General features: G+C 44.4%; 1 protein-coding gene across 1 annotated transcript in view; it reads right to left on the bottom strand.

Moving 5' to 3' along the window:
* Positions 1-24985, bottom strand: part of LMF1 (lipase maturation factor 1) — a 200425-nt gene extending 175440 nt beyond the window's left edge. Inside the window, exons 1-3 of the mRNA XM_009888557.1 lie at positions 24946-24985; positions 23833-24142; positions 9236-9246 (exon numbers count right to left, since the gene is read on the bottom strand). Coding sequence (XP_009886859.1) covers positions 9236-9246; positions 23833-24142; positions 24946-24985 — 361 coding nt within the window. The remainder of the gene's footprint in view (positions 1-9235; positions 9247-23832; positions 24143-24945) is intronic.
* Positions 24986-25605: the final 620 nt, after the last annotated feature.

The following is a 25605-nucleotide window of genomic DNA, read 5'->3' as shown; positions in this document are numbered from 1 at the left end:
GTGCTGTAGGACACGAATGGTAGCTCTCCAGATGGCACTCTTGCCTGCGCCACACGTCCCCGTCCTTCCTCGCTGCCTAATGGGTCCCAAATCCGAGCAGAGCCGGGGTCACAGCAGGGCTGGGCAGGTGGAGCGCTGCTTTTCTGAGTGATGCACAAAACTGAGGATCTTATGGCTGGGGTCGTTAAAATTCCCACAGGCTTTTCTGAAGGATTGGGGGAATTAATCACCCTCTCCCGGCCACACTCCAACTGGGTAATCACATTTGACCTCCTTAAACTCTCCCGAACAAGTGGGCATTGTGTTCGGGTTACCCCATCTCACACTGTGCACCATCCCTGTGCATTATTAGTGCTAAACCTCACCCCGTGCGGTGGCAGCCTTTCGGCGGTGGGCAGCATTTCCCTTGGCTACTGTGAGTTTGGAACAAGCCTTTAGGATCCTTTGGCAAAAGACATGCCTTTTTTTTTTTTTTTTTTTTTTTTTTTTTTTTACACAAACAAGTAGCAATCAGTCCAAGCTGGGATGTTTGGACATAAGTCAAATCCTCCTCAAAAATTTGAACTTAAACAATGAATATCAAACATTTACTAAAGTGTTTCACTGAAACAATGCCCAAAACTAAAAAAAAAAAGTAAAAAAAAAAAAAAAAAAAGCAGAAGTGAGCTGGCACTTTTTTTAACCCTAGTCTTGGTTTTGCTTTTGCACAGGAAGCCGCAAACTGGGAACACTGCACCAAGTCCCAAGTTTAACGGAAAGGCTTAACACAAATCCAGCGTAAGCTCAGGATAGCAGATAACAGAGACATTAATGCAAGATAAGGAGAACAAGTGCTGGCTTTATAATGCACACAAGCGAACCCAGTGCCAGTACCAAACTGTTCAGGTATACCTGTGAATAGGTGCAGTCTGACATACTTACAGCAATTAAAGTTAATTGAACTGCATTGTCTTTCTCTTAGTACCAAGATGCCCAGATTTAAAAATCAATACCCACATATACAAATTTTCTTCCGTTAGAATCTTGTTAAAAGGATAAAAACCTAATCAGATATTAACATCGTTGCCCTAAGCACATTAAATCCTTTCCTTATAAAGGAGGAAAAGCACCCAAAAGGGAAAAACATATTTCAGGAGAAAATGCAGAGGTTACGAAGCTTTGAACACAATACCCTTGCTATTTGCACACAGAGTTGCAAAACCAGAAGCTATGATTATAATTGCAAATTACTACACCTGCTCCAGCCAAACTGGGCACCACAGCTCCATCTGTGTGATAGCATCCAAGCGCCGGCCGGAGACCCAGCGCTCGCGTGCGAGCCCGACACCGACCGAACAAGAGGGCTGCCTGTGGCCGCTGCTGGCAAAGACTGGGGCTGTGGCGTCCTCGTGCAGGCTGTGCCCGTTTTTGAAGCACACACTGAACAAAATACCCTGTAACCCACGGCATCCCAAGACCCGTACATGACATCTGTGCTACCAGACTTTCAAGACCTCTTTTTTTTTTTTCTTGCTGTTATAACTTTAATTCCTCCAGCTTTCTCCCCTCAATGCGGGTTTTCAGGCAGATGAGACGCATCACTAATGAAAACACACGCACACACATTTTGCATTTCCACCACAGCTTTAATGCCGAGGTTTCAAAGGGATGCAGCAATTCAGCTACCTGGCAGAGCACAAACGGTGCTCACATCACCTGCGGGCACCCTGCCACACTGCTCTACGTCCACGACTACTCACTGTAATGACTTGATAAAAGCTTTTGGCTTTTATGCCTTTATATGCCAGAGGCAGGAGGGCGAATGACAACGAATCCAAAATATGGGGAGAACATCCTTGACCTAGTCCAAACTCAAGGCACTGACTCTCCGTAGACACTTTTGGGGAATAATTTGAACTGAAACAGTAAACCTTCTCATACCTGACACCGTGCACTGTGCAGCACTGCATTTCTGCTCCACCGAGAGCTAAAAGCTTAATTTAAGCACCGCAGTCTGAAGTAGGAGCTACGTCTCTCAGCCACACCAACACCAGATCCTTGCCTTCTATCTGCGGTCAATGTTTTTCCTAACCATGGAAGACAGAGATCCAACTTCTCTGCTTTAAAACTAATACTGGAGGAAATTCCATTTAACTTAACTTTGGCAATGCATTAAGGCAAGAATCTTGATGAAGGAGAGCTCCACTCCTGCTAGTCACCCAGTCCAACTCGCCTTTTTCCGAGGAAAATCTCTGCCTGCAAAAAGGCATTTCTGTTTGTTTCCTTTTTGTTAAGGCGAGGACAAAAGTCAGTCACAAGAGCTGTGGAGAAACAATTTGCTTAGGGAAAGGGTTTCCCAGTTTCTGCAAGACCAGCGTTCCCATTCCACCCACTTACATTCCTGTATTAAGAGAAAATAAAATCACATCCGCAGGCCGGTCATCGGTTACACAGGTCGACATCCAGGCAAGATGGCAAACGGCTGAAAGAAAATTACTTGCATGGCAAGATCTTGTTTGAAGAAGTTATGCACTCATTCCAGCACCATCATTTACATCAGTCCTTGTTAAGAAGTATTTTATCCCTTAAAATCATTTGCATAATTGCTGCAATCAAAGGCACTACTTTACAGTAATAACTTTAATGGCAGATTTTTCCTTAAACATTCTTTTTAAAAGGCACCTCCCAAGGTTGGTGCATCCATATGCCAGTAAAAATAAAGACAGGAGGTGACACTCAGGAAACGCATGGTGTGGAGAGGGACCAGTTGCTTTTTGTTTTGTGCTTCGTTTATGGAAAATCACTTTATGATGCTCAAAATGCATCCCAGAGCCTAAATCTGTCACTTAAACAGCAGCCTAGTTGGTACATGGGCAACTCCCTGGGTTTTTTTCTATTAATTTTGATATTTACTATCTGTAATCTTATAATGGGGGAATCTGGCTTCTTTGCAGGCTAAAACAAGGTCCTGTAAGCGAGACTCCATGTCTCACTCTTCAACTTGCCTTCCCTGATTACAGGTTAGCAACAAAAAACATAAAGCCTGACAAATGCATTCGGCACATATATCAGTGACTCCCTGGGTGATGTATCATTACTTTGGGGACGTACCATTAACACATGGACGGTCATTTGAGCAGCCAGACAACAAAGAAAACCACCAGCAAAACATTAAATACAGCTTAGTTTTGTATTATTTCATGCCTTCAGTTCAGCAGTTGCAGACATCTACAAACAGGCAAGCCGCTGTGCCAAATACATATATAAATATATAAAAAAAGAACTGGAAGTCGCTTTTCCAAAGACCTTGTGTTTCAGGAGACATTGCAGGAAGCCTGGACAAGCAGCCAGGCACATGGATGGGGAGGGAATACGTACAAAGTTGATAGCTGCCCAGCACTTTTGGGGCATGGGACTTTCTACAGCAATTTTCTTAACACATAGGAGCTCTGGACTGCTTTTCTCGGCTACATGGAGTCCTGAGCACAAGAACACAAAGATAATAAACACAAAGCTGGGGAAGGACTTTTTACTAGGGCATGTAGTGATAGGACGAGGGGGAATGGCTTTAAACTGGAAGAGGGCAGGTTTAGATTAAACATTAGGAAGAAATTCTTTACTTTGAGGGTTGTAAGGCACTGGAACAGGTTGCCCAGAGAGGTTGTTGAGGCCCCATCCCTGGAGGTGCTCAAGGCCAGGCTGGACATGGCCTTGGGCAACCTGGTCTAGTGGGAGGTGTCCCTGCCTATGGCAGGGGGGTTGGAACTCAATGATCTGCAAGGTCCTTTCCAACCTAAACCATTCTATGATTCTATGATAATGGCTACAGGGTGTCAGTAGCATTGTAAAATCTATTTTTAAGATGGGCAAGAACGACTGGCCCAGGTTTCAACATAAAATACTGACTTAGAGCAAACAAGCTTAGATCCAACGGGAAGTTAGCAGCAGAAGCCAGCTGGGATTTCTACCCTCCAGCTCCAGCGTGCTATCCCCAAGTCTGTGTCCTCCAGACAGCACAGCTTCATTTCAAACCCCGGGGTGATCCGCCTACGCAGCTGCATCACTGAGTTGATGCTGGGATGCTCCTCACGGGAAGCTTAACCCGCACCCCAGGAGCATCACGGCTTTGTCCGAGTGGGCTCCACAACCTCGTCTATAGGGCAGCTCCTTCCCCGGACAGCATCAGCAGAGGACTTTGGGGGGAACCCTTCCACTTAATTGAGGTTCTCAAACGAGTCAGGCCTGAACGAAGGCACGTTGCCCTTTAACACAGTTCTAATTACATTAAAACAAAATGCTTTCGTGAACATTGAGAAAGGCTGGGGAGAGAATCAGACAAGCTATAAATTAAAGCAGAGGATATGAATACCATGCAAGCTGCAGTGTTAGGGTTAACGTGGGTCTGGAAACAGTTTAGTGAAAACCTGGTGTGGCTAAGGGCCAGCTCCGAGTTTAGTTGCTTTGGGCTAATCGTTTCCTTCAGGCAGGCTACTCTAGCACACTAATAGGTTTTAATAAAAACTTCCAATTGGGCCAGTAAACCCCTCATTAAGCTGTTTTTAAAGCATGAATTTAAGAGCGGCGAGGGTAAAAGGTCACGAGGAGTATTTAATTCACAACGGCTGGCAAAAGGTGCTGTTGTGATTGAAAACACCAGAGTTCAAGTGTCCAGGGCCACATAAACATCCGACTCTGTCACTAGACCTGGTTAAGTGACAGCTTGAAAAATAGATTTAATAAGACAGAGAGAAAAGTTTCCCACTCTTACACGAGAAATAGGAACAGCAGATCACAATATTAGCCAGGAACAGGAACAGTCGGTAAGCAGCCCCGTCCCTCCCATCTCGGCATGGGGGGAGGATGAATAAATAGCAGCCTATGGCCATCTGGGTGTTCAACCCCGCAGCGATTCCCAGGGGCTTGCTGGGACGCTCGCGCTGCGACTCCGCGGTCTCCTGCTGTGAACAGAATAAAGTTCTCCAGGAATAACACAGACCAACCCGTCCTCCACATCCCGCTACCAGTGGCTCTCCCACATGCCGTCTGTACAGCGAGCTAACGGAGTAACAAGTGCCACCGGGTGCTAGCAGGATATTTATGTGCTGCCATGCGAGAAAGCAGACCTCTGCCAGTGAATTCTCTTACACTTGGGCATCCTCACACCCACCATGCAGACGCTGCAGATGGCTCTGCAGGAATCAGCGGGTGAGATCTGGGCACAGTTCAGCCCAGACACAGCTCCATCGCAGAACACTTTGCTTTGGATCTGCACTAGTGAAGTTTGACCTCACTTATTTCAACTTATTCTCATTTTCTTCCATGACCGCAGCGCTGCTCACTAGTGTAGTGCAGCTGAGATGAAAACTTCGCCCCTTCTGCAGAAACATGCACTCGCAAAGGAGAAACATCTCAATCTTGTACAGCAAAAGCCAGAACGCCAGCTGTGCACTCTAACATTTAATTTTATGTCAATGCACATCTAAAATTCAAGATCCCTGAAGACCTTTTAAGAGAAAATCCTCCTTGGAACAATTTGCATTGAAGTAAAGAGTGAGGATTTAACAAGTAATGGAGAATTACGTACACTCGGCTCTCAACTTTTTATTCTACTTCTAATCAAAACACACTTCATCTTAAATTCTGAGATAATAGATGCAATATAAAATTAGGGGGCAGGCGTGGGTAGGAACTAAATTATTTGCTTATTCCATGTTTACAGATAAGGGAAAAAAACTAGGACTCGAATTCAACCTTCAGCGATTGTCTTCTCTCCGCACCAAAATTAAGAAGAAAGTTTACTGTACGAAGGGGTGAAAAAGCTCTTATTTTTAAAATATGCTTCTAATTCTAGCCATACAGTTGGCCTGCAAAGAGTGCAGAAGCAAGGCTCTCTGGAACGATCCCCAAGGAAACATTTGCTTTGGCTCCAAATAGGACACTTTTGTGCATCAAGAGTCAAATAAGATCAGCTGCTTCTCAATCCTTTCTGTTTAATGATCCCATTGATAGCCAAAAGGTAAACAGACACTTTTCTGTCTATTCTGCGTGTTCCTTGCTGGGAATCCAGATTGCTGCTCTGGGAGGTACCTGACGGCCATGGAGGTGACGATGTGGAGTTAGAATCTCGCCGGACAGTTACATCATTTTCCCACACCACACCTGGATTTTTACTTTACAGAGAGACGTGGCTGTTCATTACAACTCACATGATCTTTGCAGCTTTTCTGCAGCTCTCCTTAGCTCCTCACTGGTATCTTATTTGACCACTATCTCAGGACAGACTTAGGGCCATCAAACTGTCTTCTGGGTATCCGGGGCTACTTAACACAATAATAAGGCAGACAGAAGAAAGAGGACAAGAAAGCCTGTAAAAGAGCATCATCTTTTTCAAAGCCTCTGTTAGAATAAAGATAATAAATCACTATATTAAATCAGGCTTCCACTGGGGAAAAAAAAAAAATGTCCTTGGGGGTATGTCAGACTGAAGCATCATCAGGAACCAGTGCTCTCGGAGAGCGCATCCTTGCTCAGAAAGGGTCAGAAACAAAGCTGTCAACACCACAAATCTGCTGAAGCAGCTTTGGTCTCATTCTAAGCCAAGAAAAAAGATGTCCTTAATTTTAAAGAAGGATAAAACAAGTTGACCTTGCTGGTTCTTTCTAGTCCCAGCACCACAGCTGCTACCTTCACAGAGAGGGAGACCTGCCACTGTGGGAGCTGAGCCAGGACCAAGGGTGCTGAGCGAGGCCAGCGGGCTCGTGGTGGCATGCACAGGTCACGAAGGCACCTAGAAAGGGGCTTGAAGGGGCCACAGAAGAAAGGCCTTGGTACACCAAAGCTCAAGGAGGAGATTTACGCTGAGGACGAAGTTGCCACAGAAGCTCATCTCTCCAGGAGCAGCCTGGCTGTTGGCCCTGCGGGTGTGCTCCACCGAGGACAGGCAGCACATCCATCCATCCATCCATCCCCAAGACTCCCGGGACCCCCAGCTCAGCTAGGAAGGACCAAAGCAATCCAGCGTACTCTGGCCAACAAGCAGTCCCATTGGAGCACAGTCCACACACAACAACCAGAGCACTGCGCTACCAAAAACAGGGAGGAAAAGGGGACATCCAGTCCGGCACTCCCGTCTGCTGGCCGGGGACCTCACACGCCTGAGCCGTGCCTATCACGGGGAGGGACCCGATGTAAAACCGCTGCACGGTCACTGAAACATGCCACGCTACATCTAAAGCCAAATTTATACCTTAATAACAATAAGTAAAGCCGAGAAGTTATTACAGCTCGGCTAATTTCACAACAGCGCGAACCCCGGGGCTGGCACCCACTCCAGGATTTGCATTGGAGAGCACCTCTTCACCTCTCAAAGATAAATAGTCCAACGCGGCCGGTGCTTTGTGCTGTGAAAACTCTTGCCTGGCTGTTTCGCGGTTCATTCCCTGAAGTGAGGAGTGTTTTTAATAACCGTTACCTGACAGGAGTAAGAGCAAAGAGCAAAACCTGTGGCAATACCGGTTGATCCCATTTGGCCTAACAGCTTGTTGTTATTTCCAGACTTTGGAGTTCTTTAAAATTCATAGGGACAGCCTGCAGTTTTAATAGAGGCTACCAAAATCCATCCTAAGATGTATCAAAAAAAGCATACTTCCTGGAGGGGAATAGGAAACAGTCAGCATTTACAAAGATCTCTCCAGGAATATTTTTTTTTTTTTTTTAAGATCTTGCTTTGAAGTACATGCTACCAAAGAATAAAGCTTCCAGAGCTCAGCAATATTTAATGTACTTCTACAGCAATGGATGACAATGTTGTTGTTTCAGCTATATTATACAAAAATATTGTGGTTTTCCTGTATTCTAACAAAAGTAACTCAAGATTTACATCTCATTCATCTTATTCAGAAGTAGCCCTTAAGCCAAAAACAAGGAAGGGAGAGACCCTACTGCGTACAAAGGACTTCAGTAATCCTCATAGGGTGGCTATCCAGTTGGGACATAAAGAAAGGCCAAAGAAAGATAAAACACCACTTGCGAAAAGCAGTTTTTCTACAACCATCAGCGAGAGTGGAAAACATATACAAAAGATGAGTAACTTGAGTTAAAACCAAGATGGGTGTCCTCACTAACCCAACAAAAGTGTGGATTCACATTGTAAAGTCCACCTGGCTAAAAAATCCCCATCTGATTTGGAAGTATTATCTGTGCCACACAGGAGTAGAAACAATTCTCCATACTCCTCCACCTCTCCGCATGGTGAAGCACCATCTGGATGATCCCACATGCACTAAACTAGTACATCCACTTACAACTGATTAAAACGATCAATCGGTAAACAAGGAGACGGATGCAATTCCCAGAAGGAGAAGGGGAGGTATCCTTGGTCGTTACTTTTGCAAGCCTCCACAATACATAGACACAAATGAACTTTAACTATTTTTGCGCCTAATATTAGAAAAAACAAATTGCTATTTGTGACTGGGTAGTGACAACTTGGGAATACGAATCCCCTTTTCATCCACACAAGGACACAGCATTCTTCTCCACTCACCCATCCAACAGCACGAGCACCCGGCTGAAGAAATGAGAAGACACGACCAAATAGGCTGTTTTAAGACATTATGCCACGGCAGTACTTCCCAGAAAATCAGAAGTACACTAGCAGTTTTCCTAATATTCCCAGAGAGAGGAACGCTTTCTACCAGGATTTCCAACTTTCCATTTAGACTCTGGCTGTGGGTTGGAGTACTTAATGCTTAAAAAAACCCCAACCTGTGCAAAGCACAAATCAACTTTCCAGCCCTCCAAGGGAGTAATATCTGCACCTCACACCTGTGGAAAAGCAGACGAGACGAGATTTTTGATGTTCACAGAAATCACCAGTGGAAAGGGAACTGGAGTTTGGGAGGAACAGGTTCCCTCCCAGGGGATGTCCTTCAGACCTCGCTTCACTTGGTTCCCTCAGGCTTATTTAACTATTTGTCTTTAATGTCACCCTCCTAACGATGCTGTTGGTACTTACACAACCCTTCCACCAAGTCTCCTTCAATCTCAATTTACAGAACTTACACCAGTTTTCCTTTCCTTAAGGGCATACAGGCAGAAAGAAACTCAGTGAAAGGTAGAGAACGGAGACAATCCAATCTTAAACATTTGACAGAGAAAGACAGAGAAAGCAAGCTAGAGTAATGTAAAAACTACATACCCACAAATGCATCAATAAATTATTACTGCAGATTTTTTCTCATTTTTATTCACTTACCAAAGGAATACCTGCAAAACAAAATGAAGAAAAAGCAAAACAATTAAAATCTCAGTTGATCAATTGTAGGAACCTATGTCTCATATTAGTTTTATTTCAAACTTCGCATGCTTTGAGTTTCAAAACATATCTGTCAATGAGTACGGAAACATGCCCAAACTGTATAACATGCAACTCAAAGGCACTAAATGGTAAATTTCTGTCACCTGGAAATGCAAGAAGAGCAAAATCGTTCGTTTCTGAGCAAATTAAGCTGTTATTTAGCACTCCAAGGAACTGGTTGCTCTTCTTTCAATAAAGATGCTCAAGTAGCACCCCCAGAAGAGACAGCACAGTCCCAAATCACAACGAATACTGAGTGTCACAAAAGGCTGCTCCTCACCTTCCCTCTGACTTGAGAAACTCCTCTGAGAGCGCTATCTAGTTGATCGTGCAGCTTAACCAGGTTCTACTACAAGATTATTCATTTACGGTTTCCAAAGCGTGCTAAGCACTTCCCAGGCAGAAGGCAACAACTGAAGTTATTAAAAACGCAAAGCTTAATGCGTATTTCTGCGCTGATGAAGTCCACGCTGCTGAAAAGCAAGAAGTCACTTCTCGCTGGTGAACTATTCATTGGGGTTTTTTTCCCTCTTGAACACAGAAAAGTCTAGCGCAATGCCATCGGCTGGCTGAGCTGTGTATGAGATGCTCATCCATCCTCAATGTCTCAGGCAAAGTGATGCACACTGACTGTATCATTTTCATGTGAATTTTTGCCACAATCTGGTGCATGGTTTCTCTTGCTTTTTTAACTGGTCTTCTCACTGAAATTACTTGTAGCCTTAACTACAACATAGTGATTTTCTGTAAGACTACCAGTTTCGATTAAAAGTAAAACCCCAAAATTAACAAGTTTTAAGATGCTATTCTTCAACAGACAGCTTGTGTTTAGTCCTGTTATGGCTTCAGTTCCACATCAGGGTTTTATTATTTGTATCTGCAGCATATTGCATTACATTAACCAAAAAAAAAGAAAAAAAACAAACCACCAACCCAAACCAGAACCCCAAAACAGAAAAATACCCCAGGCTTTTTAAAGATTTTCAGAAAGATTTGCTCTTACTGAAAACATCCTCAATAGGTGTGCAAACTTTATACTCGTACACGTCGTTCGAATAGTTCTACAATCCATCAATCTAAATATTTTACTACATATTTAACAACAATTTCATACAGGGCTACTGACGTATAGAGAGCAATAACTTTAAAATGCACAACAAGTTTTAACTTTCTTAATAAAAGTGGCTCTTTATAAAGATATCTGTCATTAAGGGCAACCTAACTTCACAATTCTCCACCACAGTTGTGGTGCAGTTAAACATAAACTTGTACGAATTATTCTTATTTCTTGGCAGAAGTTAAGAACCCCCTGAGGCTCATTTAAAACACACACACACAGACACACACAAAATGAGGAATTAATAAAATATTGTATTCTTCTGAACCACATTAAGTTTTCTGACGTGTGTCTGTTGCTGATTACATCAATCTAGGCTCCATAACTTGTCATGTGATGACAGGCAAACACTTGTGAATTTATTTCTCTGAAGAAGCCTGCGACACAAATGCCAAGGCAACCAAACCAAATGGCCCACTCCGAATACATAAAAGCAGCAGGGCTTCTTGCAGGGGTTGGGATTTTTTTTATACGTACAAACAGGCAGGTACCCAATTCCCCCAGACTTCACGTTAGAGTTTGAACCTAATTACCATTTTTCCTTTTCAACGTCCTCTTCCTTGTTTATATGGAGTAAACAGAAGTGTTTATCCAAAAAAAAATGTATTTTTTTCCTCCGGGCTGCCTTGGCATTTGAGACATTACCAACAGATAATGACAAGTGAAAACATGGATTTGATTTTGCGGGTTTGGGGGTTTTTGGCAAATTTCAACAGATTAACTTTTGATCTGCACATTGTCAAACCCAGAAATTTTGCAAATTCAAAGTATATTCCATTCAGATTTTCTAAATCAAGTTAAAACGTGATGTCATTTCTGTCCTCTGGTTGGAGAAACAATGTCATTAGCCATGACTTGTCATTACAGGCAAATTTCATGTAATACTTAGAAAGACTGTAAGTATCATCTGGGAATCATAAACATCATCAAATATTTGGGTTAAATTGTTTTCACCACATTGTAATGCTGATTAATTCTAGCTCAAATATATTCCTAGAAAGCAAAAACTGATAGCAAAACACAGTTTAAACTACATCAAACTACATCACTCCTTATGAAAATACTTTCTGCCGTCAGTGCCCGTGGTGAAGGCAGCGTGTAGCCAAGACGCGTTTGAAGACACGGCTCTACAAGATCTTCCCATGTCTCCAAACCATGTGTAGGCATGGCTGTGCAAACGAACAGGGAGCTCCCAAAAACGCTGCCTTTTCTGTATCACATCTTTTTTTTCCTGGGTGCAAAGCATGAGGGATGATGGTTTGTACTTGCTGAAGGAGGAGGAAAAGCAGATCGGCCAGACTTGCCCAATAAATTTACATTCTTTCTCCACTCAGCTACCCCACAGCTACACAGATTATTTAATGCAAGAGTTGTCTGGGACAGGGACTCCTCTTATAAGTCTATAAGACATGACAACTAATACTATTAAAAAATAGTATTAGAACACAGACAGGAACTTGTATCTTTATATCTATTGATGCTTACTATGAAAATGCAGCTGTATTTATAATCCAAGGGGAAAAAAAACCCTAAGAAAACAGTCCTACCCACCATTCACAGCCCGGCAGTGCCCAACACCACAAGATCCTTCCAACTAAACTGATTTCCACAGGCAGGATAATTCCCTGCTGCATCCCTAATCTGCAGCTGGTGTTAACAGCTTCTCTCACTGCTCTCCATGGAGAACATCCTCTACAGAAAGTGAACCCAGATGTCAACTTTCATCTCCATTATGAAGCTCTCTTATTCTCTGAGCTGTATAACTTGGGATGGGGAAAAAGGTATTTGGGTAGAACAGACACATTTTCTGTTCACCATCAGGATACCGCGCCAAAATCTGCTGTAATGAGGCTTCCACAGCAGCACAATGGAAACCTGGAGGCAACCCTTCCTGGGAAGGATGGAAATGTGACATATTAACTAGCCCAGTCTTCCTTCTGGTACCCAGCCAGAGAGAGGAGGAAGCAGGGGACCTTCTCCCCAGGAGAAAGCAGCAGCCTCAGACCACAGCAGGCAATCAAATGGACACGTAACTGGCAGAGTGAAGAGCTTCCTTCCAAAATGTCAGTAACAGGAAAAGTTGGATGAGCTGCCTGCCATAAATCTAGGTGTTGCGGTAGGGGAGGAAAAAAAAGGGCTCAGCCATGGAAGTATAGGAAAGGTGGAAAATCCACCTGTCCCAAGACAGGACTGACTGTGTGAGAATACCTCTGGCAGATGCCTGTCTAAACAGGATGGAGACTGTACCTCCCTCTCCAGGTATTCAGCCCAGTGTTCCTCCATATGAACATTTAAGAGGCTTTTCCTTATGTCTAACCTATATCTTCCCATCACAAAACCCAACAGCTTATTGCCCTGTTCACATGGAGACAGTGAACACAGAGAACCGCTAATTTCCATCCTCTCTGCTGCTTTCACGCGCTTGAAGATCTTTGTCTCCTTCCCCAGTTTTCCCTTCTCTCAACTAATCAAACTCAGCTCCTTCAGCTTTTCATCACAACAGGCCACTTTCTGCGCCGCCACTGAGGTTTGTGCCTCTCCTCTGCCCGGCGTGGGGCCGGAGCCACTTCCAGAGCAATGTGACAACCAGACAGGAGATGCTGGCTGACACCTCCCGGCCCCGAGAAGTGGAAAACCTCATCCACTGCTGTCTTGCACATGACACTCCTAAAAGTTACTGGTTTACGTGCCTGAAAGCTTGTTTGGTGAACCACAATATACCAATCAAATTAAAGCTGTAAACACTTCAGGAGGAAAAAAAGAAGTTTTTTCAATGTATATATATACATACAGTACCTGGCACCTGGGGATCCACTTCCTTAGCATGCTGCCTCAAAACAAAGAAGCCAGTTGGCAAACATCCCTTGCAAGATGCTGAGAGTCCATCAAAACGAGACGACAGAATTAGTCTAGTGCACCATTAATTTCAGAACATCATTAACTTAAAAGTGTGGGGGTAAGAAACATTTTTGACAGCTGGTTTCAGTTGCTGCCAAGCTTTTAGTATTGCACAGCGGTCGTGGGGGGAGGAAATAAGCTAGAATGGTAGTAAATGAAACCACTCGTCTGGTTTCTGGATTCACTTTATTGTGGTCACAGATCTCTAAAAACTGGGATTCTGCGCTCTGTAATTACAACATCCACATTTAAATGGAAGGAACAGGGATAACATTAAAATAAAAAAGAGCGCTTGAGGATGAGGTTTACTGCTCGGTTTGCACATGGTGCTGGGAAAGGTGCCTGAGCAGAGCTGGAGCCAACCAGGGGATGAGGAACGGCACGGCCGCCCTCCTGGAGCCGCGCCGGGCACTCACACCGGGGCTCCATCCCGTGCAGCCGCGACGTGGTCAGGCACTGCCGCACGGCTCTCCCCGCTGCCGAGCAAGCAGCAGTCCTGGGCTACAAGCCATCCATCCCAGCACCACCTGATTTTTCCCTCTGCAAGTCCGGGAACCAGGCTTGGTTAAGAGACCAAATGTGAATTACCCAACTAAGCCCCGGCACTCGCCAACTCTTCTGTCTGTACTCGTTTCCAAAGATAAAAATTATTACAAACCCTGGCTTACGCGACAGCAGAATTTGCCAAACTCAAGTGAAGTTTGCTTTGGTTAAATCTTTCCAGTGCCAAAACCAGATGCTGAAATGGCAGCCTTGGGAACCCTACTCTGAGCTGCTCCTCAAGCCAGATGGCGAGTCCAAGGCAGGAGAGGTGAGAGCGGGAACCAGCACCAAGAAGGCGACCGCAGCAGCACCGCAGCTCCTCCACCCCGCTTCGCCCTGCCAGAGCCGTGCCAGGCTGCCCGACCTGCCAAAATCACTGCATTTCCCTAGGCAGAAATAAACTTGATCAAAAGTGTGTGCCCAGCAAGTGGAAACAGACACTGATGGAAAATAAAGGCGTCAGCATTGGCTTGAACGCGTGCAAGAGGTGGGTCCTTTGGTGTGTGCACACGCATGGCGAGGCAGCACAAAACGACTGCTGCAAACCTGCTTTTTCAGGACCAGGAGCAGAAAGGTTTTGCATTTCTGGTGCCAGAGGGCTGGCAGGTAAAATCCCAGGAAAACTGCATTTCAGTAATTCCATTCCATGATTAAAAAAAATTAAAAAATAATCATTTAATTGCATTAATTAATCTCTCTCCAAAGGCTGGTCCCCCCACCGCCAACCATTCTGCGACTCCCTGTTAAATGAAGTCTGCAGGAAGACTATGGGTTTCAGTGAAAGCATGGTCATTTCTTCTACACTAAGTTAGTAAGACATGAGTTATTCCAACACAAGTTTCCACCTCCTTTCTATCCCAGACCCTTCCCCAGGAGAGCTTGCTTGTTTTTGCAGTTGCTCGCCTCCCCTTCTCCAGGACAGAGCTGCCGTTTACCCAGACTGACCTGGAACATTTCTCCAGTAACATGGCTCAGCCCTGCAAATAACTCTGGTGGTGCAGTAACCCCAGCTGAGCCATGAGCCGGCACCGCTGGTAGTGAACACTGTTCTCAAGAATAGATTTCTGGATTAAGATCCTTAGGGAAGTTAGTAAACACAGCTCCCACCACGGCTTGGACCCTTCCCTAACCCCTGATTGCTTTTCGGCTGTACCAATCACTGCATTAACATTCTTTCCAACCACAGCTGTTTGAGAAGTTAGATGAGTTAAACAACATGAACGTGTGCTGGACCAGACTGGGTGCATGAAGCTATTTGGCAAGTTACATTTTTTTTAAAAAAAAACAACCGAAAGTCATGAAAAAAACATTATTCATTCTTTTCCTAAATCTTTCAGCTGTGGAATCAATACCCAAGTCTACATACTGGATACAGCTGGCAATTAGATGTGCCAGATAATAACCAATTAAAAAATATTAGTCTCTGGCAAAGCCCTGTGGTACATCAGACACTGCACAGCCACGCCACTAACCACATAATCTTCTGATAATTTCTTTGCTCTCATTTTTTGAGCGGCCGTGATTTGCAGAAGCGACTGGAAGCTAGTGATGGTCTGTGCAAAGGAAACAGTGGGGTGTTATTAACTGTCCGTAGAGAATACACAGCTCCCTGTGCGACAGCTTCACCCCACCTCCCATGCCAATTGCCACTCACGTTTTAACACAGTCTTCTCATGAAATCAAGTCAGGGGCAGGGGAAGCTGGAAGGAGGTGAAAGAATATTGCCACGTGCCTTTTGCTGACATTTGCTGTGCTATCAAAACATTATGCTCTACGACGTTAAGTCATTTTGTCAGGCTTTCTGCAAAGCGAAGCAGCAGACGCACACTGCTGCTTTCCTGTGTTTTCTTAATACTAGAGAGAGGTAACAGTCCTGACATTTAGGCAGAAGTGATTACTGGGATTAACATGATAAAAGGTTATGAACCAGGACTCAGAGGGCAATTCCACAGTGCACATTTAACAGCCGGAGCACGCGTCGGGGCAGAGGGAGCTGGGTGGCACTGGGATGCTAACAGGAGCAGCACCAGTCAGCACCCGAACACCCGCTGCAGTACGGACATAACGCTACAGTCCCTGCACACACCTTAAGGGGACCCTCAGCACAATACTGTTTTCTACTGTAGACAGAGACACGGTCTCTTCTACATATGGTTAATTAATTTTTACAGATCTCTGGCTATCTTACAGCAGATTAAAATAAAAAACCCAACCTCCAAAGGTGCTATTATTAAGTGAAGTGAAGCCAGTAATTACAGTAAGTCAAAACAATACCTGCATCCCATCAATGTAAACTAAATTCCTCTTTAGTTTCCCTCTTTTCAAATCCTTTTAAGTTTCTACAAGTATCCACACTGTTCAGATAACATTAATCTTAGAGGTACTACTTGCTACAAAATCAATAGCCTCAGCAGTAATGCCGCAACGTTCATGCTGGAGCTGCTCAAAACCCCCAGCACACCATTTGACCAAAGCTGCTTCTCTTGTTTTTCATCTCATGTTTCAACAGCAAGCTAGACTTGCCACGGGTCAGTTCTTCTCCAGGAATATATTCACAGAAGCAGGCAACGACCAGTCCTGCGCAGCCCGAGACCCCACCGAAGCATCCCTTGACAGCCCTTAAGGCCTTTGGCAGCTCCTCTTCTACTGACAGCTCATGCAGCTCTTCTCGAATTCATGTCATAGCCGGACCTGGCTTCTTAATCGGGTTCATCTCCGCCTGCCTTTTCAGTCCGCTCCACTCTCCCAGACCAACGCATGGGGTTTGGAGTAGACGTGGGCAGGAGCACACTCAAGCCTCCTTGGACATCCTATGGCAACTGCGTTCTTTGCTCCTAATTGCCCCTCTAAAAAGGCCAAGCTAAATTAATGGCACACATCCCATTGCCACCTGCGTTTAACTCAACTGCCTCAACCAAGACAAGTAACCACAGACATTTACAGGTCTCAGGGACTAAGGACAGCCAGCCATAGCATCACCCTCCTCCTTCCCAGCCACGCTGAATGCCAGGCCAGTAGACAGCAAGGGGCTGTGGCCCCTCTCGAGGACTGCTGCTAAACCAGAAGCCAGCCTAGGGCAGGGAGGGGAAACCTTACACATGCTGGGGGGAGAAACGCTAAATGATTCATTTCTGACATCAGCCGTGATTAAATTTTAATCTCTCAAACAAAAATATGGTTCTCATTAGCCTCATTAGTTCCCAGTTGTACTGCAAGGCAACAGTGTCACATGGTATTAATCTTTGTTTTCATTAATATGTCATATCAACTGCTCACGCCTGCTCACAGCATTCTTTGAAACCGATACGCTCTCTCTCTTCTGTGCGAGTAGGAAGTGCCAAAAAGCGGCTTCCTCGACAGGAAGGATGACCCCCTGAGATCCTTCAACTTTTGGTTTACGTTTCTAGAGATAATCTCTTCTTTCTGGGGAAAGAGGGAGGGGAGTTCGGAGTGAAAGGGATGCGAGGCTGCGATCCACAATAACAAAGAAATTCCTGAGGTTTATTGCCAAGGCCAGGGCCAGATAAAGGAATAAGATATTCTAAGGGGTTTTTTTGTTGTTGTTGTCATTGGGACATTTTGGAGAGCTAGAAAAATAAAGCCAGGTTGCAAAAGGGTTCTTTGCAAGCGAGTTATTTCCAAAGCCCCTAGCAAACTTCAAGTGACTCCAATTTAGCATATGCATCAAGGTGATATTTGTAAATGTGATTCATCTAAAATCCTAGATACTTTTTTTTTTTTAACCCCACAAAATTGTACACTGGACTCTGGCACAACATTAATTTTTGTTTGCACTTCAAACTTCAATATCTGTAAAGCTGATATCAATTAAGTCTTACAGTCCCTCAGTACAAGCTTGTATTACTTCCAGACAGGCAGATAAAGCAGGATATAGACTGATGGAAAGAGCTTGCCAAGGTCACAGAGTTAAGTACAGCCCAACACATCCATTCCTGCCTCTACAGTGAGGTCTCAGAGAACTTCCTAAATGACCCAACGTACTGATAAAACCCAGGACACGCAAGTTCCTATTCCCTACTTGTACGGCTCCTGATCTTTCAGTGCTTGCTCGCTCAGGGGCAGTCAAAAACGTCTTACAGAATTACCCATGCTACTTAATAAAACGTGCATTAGCTCAGATGTACCCATGTGGATACGTTCATTCACCCTTCGTCTGGCGCTGGACTGCTGGAAGCTCAGAGTGATTCTTCCATCTGTATTTTGCACGTCAGACAGAACTCTTCCAGTCATACAATGAGCATCTCCGTAAGTGCTGTGCCCTCACCATTAAGTGGCTCACAAACCAGTACACTTAAAAATGGGAATGATGCTTTGCCAAATCCAGCCCACAATTCATACGTTGACTATTTTACAAGCTGGAATAAGGAATGCAGAAGAGATCTCCTTCTAACCTTTAATAGATAGGATGACACTAGACAAAAACCCAAGTGCTTTAGACTGAAAAACCAAAGCTATAGAATATAATAGGAAAGAAAGTGGGCAAGAGGTCCATTTAACGGCTACTAATGCCCTCCTGGAAAGTGAAAACACAGCCCTGAGCATCTCATCAGCCCCCCGGCATTTAATGGACTTCAGTCTGAACCAGTCACCAGTTCATCCACTAGCACACAGAAGACTGTGATTAAAGTCCTGCATAGGTCAAGTGGTTTTTAATGAGACATATAAACCACAAAACCTCCATGAGATACAAGTCTTTCTTCTTTCTCTGTTGTAATGAACTTCTGAGGACAGTAATTTAATTGCAATTAAATTACATGCCTCAGAGACATGCTTTCATGACCTGGTGTATACCTGTCCCTCCAATAAGTCCTTAATATTGAAATTAAAAGCTATAAATATTATGTTCAATTAGCTAAATATGGGGGGAAAAAAACAACCAACCAAACAAAACAAAACCAAACCAAAACAAAAAACCAAACAGGCATTTGGGGACAGAAAGGCAAAGGCATGTCCTCCCCTCCATGCTCTGGAAAAACATTGCTGCATCTGCAATTTCTTGGAAACCACCTGCACACGTGGGCTCCGAAGGGCACGCGAGCACAGCTCAAATGGCACTCGCCTGCAATCTCTGGGGTTGAACAGTGGTGAAGCGCTGTTCTGTTTCATATTCCTTACAGAAAAAAAGGGGTGTTGCTTAGTCTTATTTTACCCTAAATACCTGTTAGCAGTAGCTCTACCAACATTTTCCACAAGGGAAGAACACACTGAAAAGAACGCTGTAGCCACCTCATGCTATAATGTTTTATTTATTGGCTTGTTTAACCTGTTCCCTTGAGCTCTTGTAACTCTACCAGAATCTTAGTCATGAAAGGAAAAAAGGCAATAGGATTTAAAAAACCACAATTCTAGCTTTTGTATCAAGTGTCTTACAAACCGTACCACTGAATGCTCTCTAACAGTGGGCAATATGCTTTATAAAACGAAACAACACAATAACCAAGGGAAAGGAAGGGTTTGCAGATGACATTTGAAAATGCTGGTGGCAGGGGGGTGGTTCAGTGAGGAAACAACAGAAGAAGAAACAGGAGATCAGTGGCAGAGTAGTTTAAAAGTTTGTTTATATAAGAAAATGTAATAGCCCTCTGGAGACACCTTACTGGGGGATAAAAGTGAATTTATTCCAGAATTATGAATTCACTTTAGAAGTGCATTAGCTATTTAGGTACAAAAATGATTCAGCTTCTGCTGGAACATCTCTCCCAGAGAGCCTGTCCTGACAAAGGACCTCTACTGCCAATGGCCCATCTCTGCAGACATATGCCCCAGCAGAAACCATAAGGAATAAAACCACAAATGAAGGTTTCGTGAGGTCACCTGCAACAAGTATTTTCACTTTTAAACAAAGGGGCAGCTTTTCCCATTCTTGTTTGAAAGCACGGCAATCCATTATACTAATGTTCAGGGGGGAGGAAGTGGGGAGAAAGGCAAAGCTATTTGTATTGGACCTGTGGAGCTGCACTGTTCTTCAATGATTGAACCGAGACAAGCAGGACTTGCAGTCTGCAAAATAGACACTGAAGTATGGGGAATTCCCACAAAATCTTTTTAAGCATCTTTAGCTTCATTAAATAACTTCTATTATACTCAAACTAGGACCACTTTTTACCATTATTATTTTACTGCAATTAGGCAGTCTGCAGAAATTACAAGAAAAAATCAAGGCTAAAATTAATGTAATGTAATGATTAAGCACTTCACCCAGCCTATGGGTCAGACATTATATATTCTACTGCATTGTCAGATTTTTGGATTCTTGACTGTCTCCTCCTACTTCAAAAAGAAAAATTCAAAATGGCAGAGGGGGAAAAAAAAACCAACAGTATTTTAAGACAGACGCACTGAGCTTGCGATGCAAGTGCAGCACCATTATACACATGCCCCATGATCCAGAGGACATGTCCAGGTTTAGCCTGAGCAGACCCCAAATACCACAGTTGTTTTGGGAACAGAGTTCCCAGAATTACCAAAGCTTCCCGGTGCATTCCACTTTCAAATTTGGCAAAGGCAATCTTGGCCCCGCACTTCTCAGGTACCAAAATGAAACAGGCTGTTCTCTGAAAGCCAGCCTAGTTTTGACACCCGCTGAAGTGCATCTTATTTCAGACAGTTCACCTGCGCTTTGGCAGAGCCAACAGCACACCGGCAAAGTCAAGAATTCAGGGCCAGGACAACATCCTGGCCCCAGTCCTCAGGATTTTAGGTTGCCAAAGTAATCCTTATCCCACAAAATCCACTACAAACAGCTCACATCAGCCTGCTCCAGGAGCAGCTTTCTTAAGTGTTATAACACCCTCAAAGACCTTTAAATGGTCCCTTGCTGTGCTGTCACAGCAGGCTCAGCTGTCCCCGGGCACACAGTGTATTCCCCAGCTCGCAGGTGGAGGTCAGCAGTACCGGGGCAGGCAGGCAACGCGTCCTGCCCTTCAAAGGAGACGGTTTGCTCTTCTAAAGCTTCCTCTGCTCTGAGCCCAAGCCAGCTGGACAGCAGTTGAAAGACTCGCTCCTTCAGCAGCGCCCGGTATCTGGAGACTCCAGCCCAAAACAAATAGAAACATTTAAAATTAAAATAGAAAAAGAAAAGGCGATAAAAGGAATAAATTGTTCCTTACTGGCCCAAAGAAGAGAACTCTATTCCTCCTTATCACCCTGTATCTTCCTTGAACTGCCTTCCCAGGCAACTACTGCAAAGGATTTTTGTGGATCGGGTCAGCCCACGGGTCCGTGCCCAGCCCAGGAGTGCCGGCTCGCAGGACTCCACGCCTGCCAGCTGAGGAGCAACATTAGGAAAGACCATATAATAACTACAAAACAGAGTGGCCACAGGAGGAATTTCTTCTTCATTTCAGACGCCTCTGTGCTGAGCTATCTTGTAACTCTGATCAGGAATGTGTGACAATGGTGTCCTTTCCCCCTTTATAAGAAGTCACTGTGGCCTTCAACAGGTGCTTTGGAGAACAATCAGAACTTATCAAAACCTCTCAATCTGCACAAATTTGAGAGTAACACAAAGTTACAACACCATCTAAGCCCACCTAACAAATAGTGTGAAAAGGAAGTTTTAAAGCCAGCCTTAGTTTTAAGGCCAATGCTGCCACCCACGATCAGCAGAATTCATGAGATTTCAGGTACTCTCAGCTCATCCCTCTTGCCACCGCAATTCCCTGAAGGACGGTGAGAAATTAGTTAATCCCCCTTTTGCTCTTTCCTCATGTTTACTTGCACAGCAAATACCTAGCCACCCAGCATTCCCTTCTCCAGGAATTGAATGTCACACTGTATGCACAATAATAATATGGTTTTGACCACGCAGTGACCCATTTCAGAGGGCCTAATGAAAAATGTAACCACAGCTGAATGAACTGTACTGCTGGGTTGCTTTGATTCTTTTCCCTTACCCCTTTACAAGAACCACCTAATTTCCTGTTTGATATATTTGATGCCACAATTAAGAAGAGATGAAGTTGAGGTGACACCTCCTATCGCCCCCCCAACCCCTTTTCTCTCTCACCCCTTCCCCAGAAGAACCCTTGGTGTGCTATTGCTGTACCACAGGAGTCACCTGCCTGTGCCAGAGTAACTTTTAAGCTCCAAATCCAAAGTAGCAAAGGAGGAAAAAAAAATACAGCCTTATCTCAAATATCAAGAGTCAATTCCTTTCAACCACAGCATCCACAAAATCATTGTCTTCAGAGCTGCAGAGACCTAAAGCTTGGCCACGAGCTTCTAACCCCCCTCAGGAAGAGGCATGTGGACATGGTCTGCTGGACACTGGTGTGGTTCAGTGCAGCAGTGGAAAAAGGCTCCCCTCTCTATCCCCTGCCCTTCGCCTCCCCCTTAAAAGAGTTGAAAGATGACAAAACAGCCGTGCATTCAACAGGCACAACTGGATTTCTTTTGGCAAAAAACGGGGAGTTGTGCAGGACTGTCACCCCTGCAGCACCAGCAGAGAAGACATCACACCTCTGCCTTCAGCCTGCCTGTTACAGGAAAAGCAACTGGGAACAGAGGACCAGCACAGAACGCGACTGCCCATATGATATGGAGAACACATTCGAGCTAGCTTTTTTTAAAATCAAAACTATAATGACATTGTAGCATCACTACAGCCACAGCACCAGTACGCTGAGCACTCCAGAGTGCCTTGCAGGCACTAACGAAGAAAGCCTGTCATGCTAATTTCTCCGCCCACAACTTCAGGAGCAAGCCAGACTGAAGGTTTAGTCTCAGGAATCACTGCAGGTCCAGCTTTCTGCTGCAAAACCTTTGCAGCTTGAGGGGGAAGTTGTTAGGGGTTCCCTCCCTGCCCCAAACAGAAAGAAACCAAGGAATACGTCCAGATTTTGCTGCCACAATGACACAAGCTTCTGTATCTCTGGAAATGAGAGCAGGACGATGCTTGAATTCTTGCCCTGTAACATAAAACATCTAGAAAAATAGACAAGTGATTGTGGAATAACTTGGAAATGGGCAACAGAAAACTATCCACCAAGTTATTTTTCAAATTTTGTGGCTTTCTTTCACAATCTTAAGTTCACGCTGAGTTAAGAGCTCAGAGAATAGAGCTTTTCAGAAAACTGAAGCTGTTATCCTTCACCCACTTACATACCATCTGGAGTAGGATAGGAATGAATGGGACAGGACAAGACGCAGGGCTGCCCAAGCACACGCAAATCCTTAAAATTAAATTCACGGAGCCCATCTATAGGGAAGGTTTCCTGTCATGTATTGTAGAACCAGAAGATTTGGGAAGAACATCCCAGTGACACAGCTGTATGACATCCACAGCTTGGGCACCTCTCCATGGCACCTCCTCAAAGTTACCACATCACCTTTGCTACAGGCAGAGAGGTACTTGAAGAGGTAAACTAATGAAATTTGGGGTTCTAAGGGCCCATCCTCTTTTAACCAATGTATTTGGGGCCTTAACAAGTGTGAGGACCACCTAAAGCCTTTCCTTTTGCACTACAGCCTTTTCCTGCAGCAAGGCAACATGCAGACAGTCATTATTTCTCCTTTACTTTTTCTCCACGGGTTTCATGTGCATATCTTGAGTGTTCCACCTCTTTTCTGGATAGAACCAAAAACTGAGAAACCACCTCCAAGGTAATTCTTAGCGGAATTCCCTTGCAACAGCCATGAGGGAAAGTACTCCACAGCAGGGACAACATGTAGCCTGGCACATTATGCAGCAAATTTGCCTCTTAGAGGGGACAACAGAAATCGGGGCAGATGTCCTGGGTAAGAGAGCGAGCAGGGGCATGCCCACAACTCATTTCTGACAAATACTTTCCTTATCTCACATTCCTACATCACTTTGTACCAGATTACCAACCTCAAATGGTAATAAAAAGTCACTGTGTACAGTGAACAGCAAGAGATTACTGAAAAAACCAAAACAGAGAGATCATCAACCTACCAGATCTGTCCAACATTGACCAACGAGAGGTAGAGAACCCACAGGACAAACATGAGGACCATGTTTGCACATCCAGTTATCAATACAAAGGCTGAAGTTGCCAGGCCACACAGAGAGAGGTAGTCCAAGATGCTGTCCATGTCCGACCAGTCCAGAAACCAGATGATTGTTGGCGCATAGCTCAGAGCATCCAGGTTTATCTTCCCTTTGAAATACTTTTTGACATTCTGCAGGTACAGTTTACAAGGGAGCAGCCCCTTCTCTCCTATTAGCTGCTTGTTTTGATGATACGCCACCAGGAAGGCCACAACTAGAGGAAAACAAGGAGAGGGAAGAAAAAAAGCAGTGTTAGAAATCAACCAGGCTCAAGTACATATTTGAGTCCAGAGTCACAGAAGTATATTCATGCCTCGGAAAGGAATTTATTCACATCCTCATCTCCATTAAAACACAACACAGTCATTTCTATTAACCACGATGCAGAAGGCAGAGGAATTCTATAAATACTGTCTCCGCCTTCACACCAGGAAATGGCACAGAGTCTGTCGTGAGATAATTTTCTCCTCAACAGCTGTAAGGGACATGCCACTCGCTTCAGGCAAACTCAACAATGCACTTCTGGGAAAAGCTCCCTGTAACTGAGCGACCTGACCCAGCGTAGAAACGGGAGGCTCAGCCCAGCTCTGTTAGACTCTGCGTGACCCTATGTTAGTCACATACGCTATTCATCTCCTAACGCAGATGAGGAAAACAGCTTAATTGCACTGCAGAGTACGAGTGAAAGTAACGCATTAATTTCAAGATCTTCAGACACAATTTCCTTTCCACAAGCATTTGGGAAGGAGACACCGAGGAGCCCCCAGTTCCCCCCGGTTCACACGCAGATACTGGGGAGCACAGCTGAAACAGCCAGAAGAGCACACACATCTCCCTTCAGCTTTGCAGCAGCAAAGACAGGGCTGTGCTTTCTGACCCCTCCTACTTCGGTTTCACCAAACATTTTGCAGTCTAAATAGACAACAGCTCCAGCATGGGGTTTGTTGTTGATGGTGATTTACAATGTCTGCTGTTCCCAGTACAGATAACCCACCGCAGACTGATAGCAGATCGTACCCGCAGGGTTATGCTTTGCCTTTAGAGGATATCTCTCCATTTTTACGTAACGCTATCTGTGCATCTATCAAGTACTGGATTATTTCCTTATATTGAAAACACTTAATATTTCAAATATTGTTAATGAGACAGCTTAAACTCATACACACCATTCAAGAGGCGTCCAAAGGACACCTTAATTCTTCTGGCAGCACAATGGTTAATGGTTATACATTGCAATTGCAGAATACAGTAGTCATGCTATGGGTTGACCTTCTGGATCCTCTCACATCCTGGTAGGCTGGAAATACAAAGTCTTAATATTTTCCTGTCCTCTAAATTGCTACTTTTTACATGTCACTACAGCTCTCTCATTTGTAGTGTCTATGCTCTTGCACTGGACAATCTTAGAACAGCCAGATGCTTTTTTTAACAGCACATAAGCAATTTAATTACAGATTATAGACCTAGAATTTGATGTTCTACAGAGAAAGTTGGTCAGTTTCTCGGGATTATCTCATATTTTAGGAATCTCCTCCAGTTACCAATTTGCAGTTCGTAACTGCAGTAATCTCCATTTCTCAGAAAAAAATGATGAAGGCCAACATTTCCTGATTAGGCTCCATACATTTTGCTCCCAGCAGCTAACGTACCCATCTTTCAAACATTATCCAAACACCA

Source organism: Charadrius vociferus, unplaced genomic scaffold (genome assembly GCF_000708025.1).
Source record: "Charadrius vociferus isolate BGI_N301 unplaced genomic scaffold, ASM70802v2 scaffold27, whole genome shotgun sequence".
NCBI lineage: Eukaryota > Metazoa > Chordata > Aves > Charadriiformes > Charadriidae > Charadrius > Charadrius vociferus.
The sequence above is the reverse complement of the archived record's forward strand: the minus strand, read 5'-3'. Positions and strand labels throughout refer to the sequence as shown.